We start from the raw sequence: 3856 nt of genomic DNA on the forward strand, positions 1-3856 counted from the left end.
GCATATAAGCGGGGCGCACGAGCGCTGCTGCTACTGCAGTACACGAGTCCGGTGCAGAGGCTCGTGGCGGACCGACGGACGGACGGACGGACGCACGCCGAGACACTGCGCCCCTCACCCCCGCGCCAGCGCCGCCGCAGCCCGCCCCACGGCCGCCGGTCCAGCCGCCCCTCGCCCGGGAGCCTCGGTGCCCGGCCCCACATCGCCAGCTGCTCGGCGCCCCGGGATCGCCATGCGCTCCGCCGCCGTCCTGGCGCTCCTGCTCTGCGCCGGGCAAGGTGAGCGGGCGCGGGGGCTCGGGGGAGAGGGTCCCCGGGCGCCCCTGCCCGCCCTGCCTGCTCTTGCCCTGCCCGCCCCGAGGTCCAGGCACCCGCCGCGCAGCGCCAAGCACCCCTCCACGCCTCCCCGCGGGCGCGGCGAGTTTCAGCACCGCGGACAGCGCCTCCGCCTCCCACCTGACTCCGCAACGGGCCTCCGCCCAGGACCCGCAGGACGCTTGGGCTGGACTCCCAAGCCCGCGGGGCCGGCCCCCTCGCGCCCCCACCCCTAGTCTGGGCTTGGCGCCTCGCTGCATCGGGGCCAGCGCCGGTCCGCGCGGTGGCCGGCCAAGGTCACTGGGGGGAGGTGGGAGAGACTGCTCGCTCCCCCTCTCCGCTTTCTCCCTGCTCCATCCCCCCACCCTCCCTGGCTTTCGGCCCTTGCTTCTCCCTCTCCGTATCGTCTCTCACAATCCCCCCATCTCTTTCCCCCACCTCTGGGGCCTCTCTCCCTCCCCCTGCAAAGTCCCCCACCCCAATCCCACTGCTGCCCTTGGCCTTGTTTTCATAGCACTTTCCCCTCCAGAGCACACCTCCTCCGCGGCAGGAGCCTTCCCAGGGGGAGGGAGGGCCTCCCAGTGCAGCCTCTGGGGGCCATGCCCCGCGGGCAGCAGCCGGGGAAGGGAAACAAAATCAGCCCCAGCCAGTCTTTTAGGTGGGGGCAGTTTGGAGGGGGAGCATTGAGTGCACGGGCCCCAGTGAACCCAGTCAGCAAGGACTGGGCTGCCTCCGAGCAGAAGAGTGACGCCAGTGCTCTTTCTTTCTCCCTAGTCACTGCCCTCCCTGTGAACAGCCCTCTGAATAAAGGGGACACCGAGGTAAGAGGGGTGCTGGGGATGAGGGGTAGGAGGCTCCAGTGGACACCTCACAGCCAGTTCTTGGGCAGCTGCAGGAGTGAGTGTGGCATAAAGCCAAGAGCCAGCACTGCGGCTGCTGAGCCTGGGGACAGCTTGCAAAAGAAGATATCAAAGATTGCTTACTTTTCCTGCCATCCCGCTGTGGGGACTTCCCCAGCTTCCTCTGAGCTGCCTGTGCAGCCCGAAGGGCCAGTGTCTTAGCCGGGTGGAGGTGCCAGGCCCGCTTGCTGTCTTGAACACTGAATCCAGTAGGCCCACCGTGGGCTGGTGGGGGCAGCTTCTCTGTGGTCGTCTTTGTCCACAGACCTGTGAGAATAGCCTTCACCTGCCCAGCTGTGGCCTCCCCCTTCCCTCTTCCTCTCCCCACAAGGTCTGCCAGCAACACCCCCGACCCCAGGCACTCTAGCCCTGGCTCTCCTAAAGGGCCACAATGAAAACATACTTTTTTCTCTTTTTTGAGACAGTGTCTCACTCTGTTGCCCAGGCCAGAATACAATGGCATCGTGATAGATCACTGCAGCCTCAAACTCCTAGGCTTAAATGATCCTCCTGCCTCAGCCTCCTGAGTAGCTGGGGCTATAGGCATGTACCACCATGCCTGGCTAATTTTTTCTATTTTTTTTTAGAGATGGCATTTTGCTATATTGCCCAGGCTGGTCTTGAACTCTTAGCCTCAAGTGATCCTCCTGCCTTGGCCTCCCAAGGTGCTAGGATTACAAGCATAAGGCACCACACCTGGCCTGAAAACATTCTTGACCATGCTCCTGCACCCGGGATCCCAGCTGGGCCTGGCGGTGGAGATCACATGGGACAGGGCCTTATGAAACACCGGGAAGGGTTTCTCTAGCAGCAAGAGACACTCCATGCTGTGCGTGTACTTGGAATTCATTCATGATGGAGCTGGAGCTGTTTTTCCAGGCTTTGGTTCTCATATAAACTTCCACTTGGGGATCAGAGAAATTTCTACTCCCTACCTTTCCAGGAGCTATTTTCTTCTAGTAGAGGCCACAGTTAAAACCCAAAACATCAAAGAGATTTCAGCCTCAATTTGCTTAATTATATTTCCTATTTTTTAGTTGCAGTTAGAGCAAAATTTAAACCCCTACCATTCATTCTAGCTGTGCAACCTTGGGAAAAATTCCTTAACTTCTCCGAGCTTCCCCTTTTCCTCCTTTCCCTCAAGAGGAAGAGTAAAGAGTGGGAATCATGGCCGTGAAGTGCCTGGCACATAGCTGGTCCTTGGTAAATGGGCACCATTATTCCTAGAGCTTCCCTTCTTGTGATCCCCACATGCTTCTTGGGACGTCTCCCCAGTTCCTGTCTTCTGGAATCTGCTCCCATGGACAGGTGGTATCTGACAGGCAAGGTCTTAGGTTGCAGGGAGATACCGGGAATAGGCTGCTGGACCCTCTGCCAGGTCCCTCATGGGAGACACGCTGGTCACCATATTATGTCCGGCAGTCTTGGGCCAGGGGCACCAGAGCAGCTAGTTAAGACCCGAATGCTCCATCTGAAGCTGTTGCGACTACACACACATTCCGTAGAGCACTTGCCAGTTTGCCATCCCGCATCCTTGGACCGGTTGCCTTGGCATCCCTTAGACACAGCCTTCCACCCCCACGCTCCCCGCCAGCGTTGCCTGACGCCTGTCTGACACCTCCTGCTCCTCTACCCAGGCTATTGAAGCAGGTCTGGAGTTGTGACTCCCTCTCTGGGTGTGTTGACACTTCACGCTGGAAAAGAGTATTTTTCCATCTGTGCCTCATTACCCTGGGAGGGCAGCTGGGAAGGTATCCTTACTCCCATTTTACAAATGAGGAAACTGAAGCTCAGAGAGGTTAAGTCACTTGCCCAAGATCACACAGCTAGTATACCGCACTACAGTTGGTACCATCATCAAAGATCACTCATTCATCAGGTACCTAATCATCTGCAGCACCTTCATGGGCAGTGGATAAGATTCTCAGAGGTGTGGCTGCAATTGGCCTGGACGGGCACCCAGATGTAGCCAGTTTGTGCTCACGTCTAGCCAGGGGATTCATCCCATGGGTCAATAAGGAGCCAGAATATGAAGCTGTGACTCTTTGCATGTGACAACGTCATGGGTGTTGGGAGACAAGTCCTGTTTCCACAAAGGGAAGAGCCAGGGAAGGTCTTTTGCTCCTCTGGGCAGTCTAGAAGGACTTCCTGGAGGAGCTGACCTTCGGGCATCTTCAAGACCAAAGCCCAGTTTAAAGACATCTGTTTAGTGCCCAGGAGCAGATTCCTCGTACTTAGAGAAATAGAACTTGGGGATGACAAGATATCAGGTATCCACCCTGACACCTAACTCTCACCACGATCCACCTTAGAGGGGCGCCTGCTGGCCGTGTGGTTGGAGTGCCTGGCACATGGTAGGCACCATGTAAGGGTTTTCTATTATCACTGCTATTATTGTCTGACTAAGAAAGCAGAGCTGTGCCCCTGAGCCAGGCATCCACTAACTCCTGAAAACAAAAGCAAACGCCCTCTGTCCTCATTAGAAATTTGCCCTAGAGCTTCGGGGGGCTGAGCCCCACGCCCAAACCAGCCCCAACCTACCCCACTCTCTTCCCAGGTGATGAAGTGCATCGTCGAGGTCATCTCTGACACGCTCTCCAAGCCCAGCCCCATGCCCGTCAGCCAGGAGTGTTTTGAGACACT

The 3856-nt window shown here is 57.7% G+C and overlaps 1 protein-coding gene across 2 annotated transcripts in view; it reads left to right on the plus strand.

Annotated features, from left to right (window-relative positions):
• Positions 1-232: 232 nt before the first annotated feature.
• CHGA (chromogranin A) overlaps positions 233-3856 on the plus strand; it is a 12285-nt gene continuing 8661 nt past the window's right edge. For both annotated transcript variants that reach the window (XM_012656732.1, XM_012656733.1), the window contains exons 1-3: positions 233-278; positions 1089-1135; positions 3771-3856. In XM_012656732.1, the coding sequence (XP_012512186.1) occupies positions 233-278; positions 1089-1135; positions 3771-3856 (179 nt within the window). The remainder of the gene's footprint in view (positions 279-1088; positions 1136-3770) is intronic.

The sequence above is a fragment of the Propithecus coquereli genome, unplaced genomic scaffold, assembly GCF_000956105.1.
Source record: "Propithecus coquereli isolate 6110/MARCELLA unplaced genomic scaffold, Pcoq_1.0 Scaffold516, whole genome shotgun sequence".
In the NCBI taxonomy this organism is placed as follows: Eukaryota; Metazoa; Chordata; class Mammalia; order Primates; family Indriidae; genus Propithecus; species Propithecus coquereli.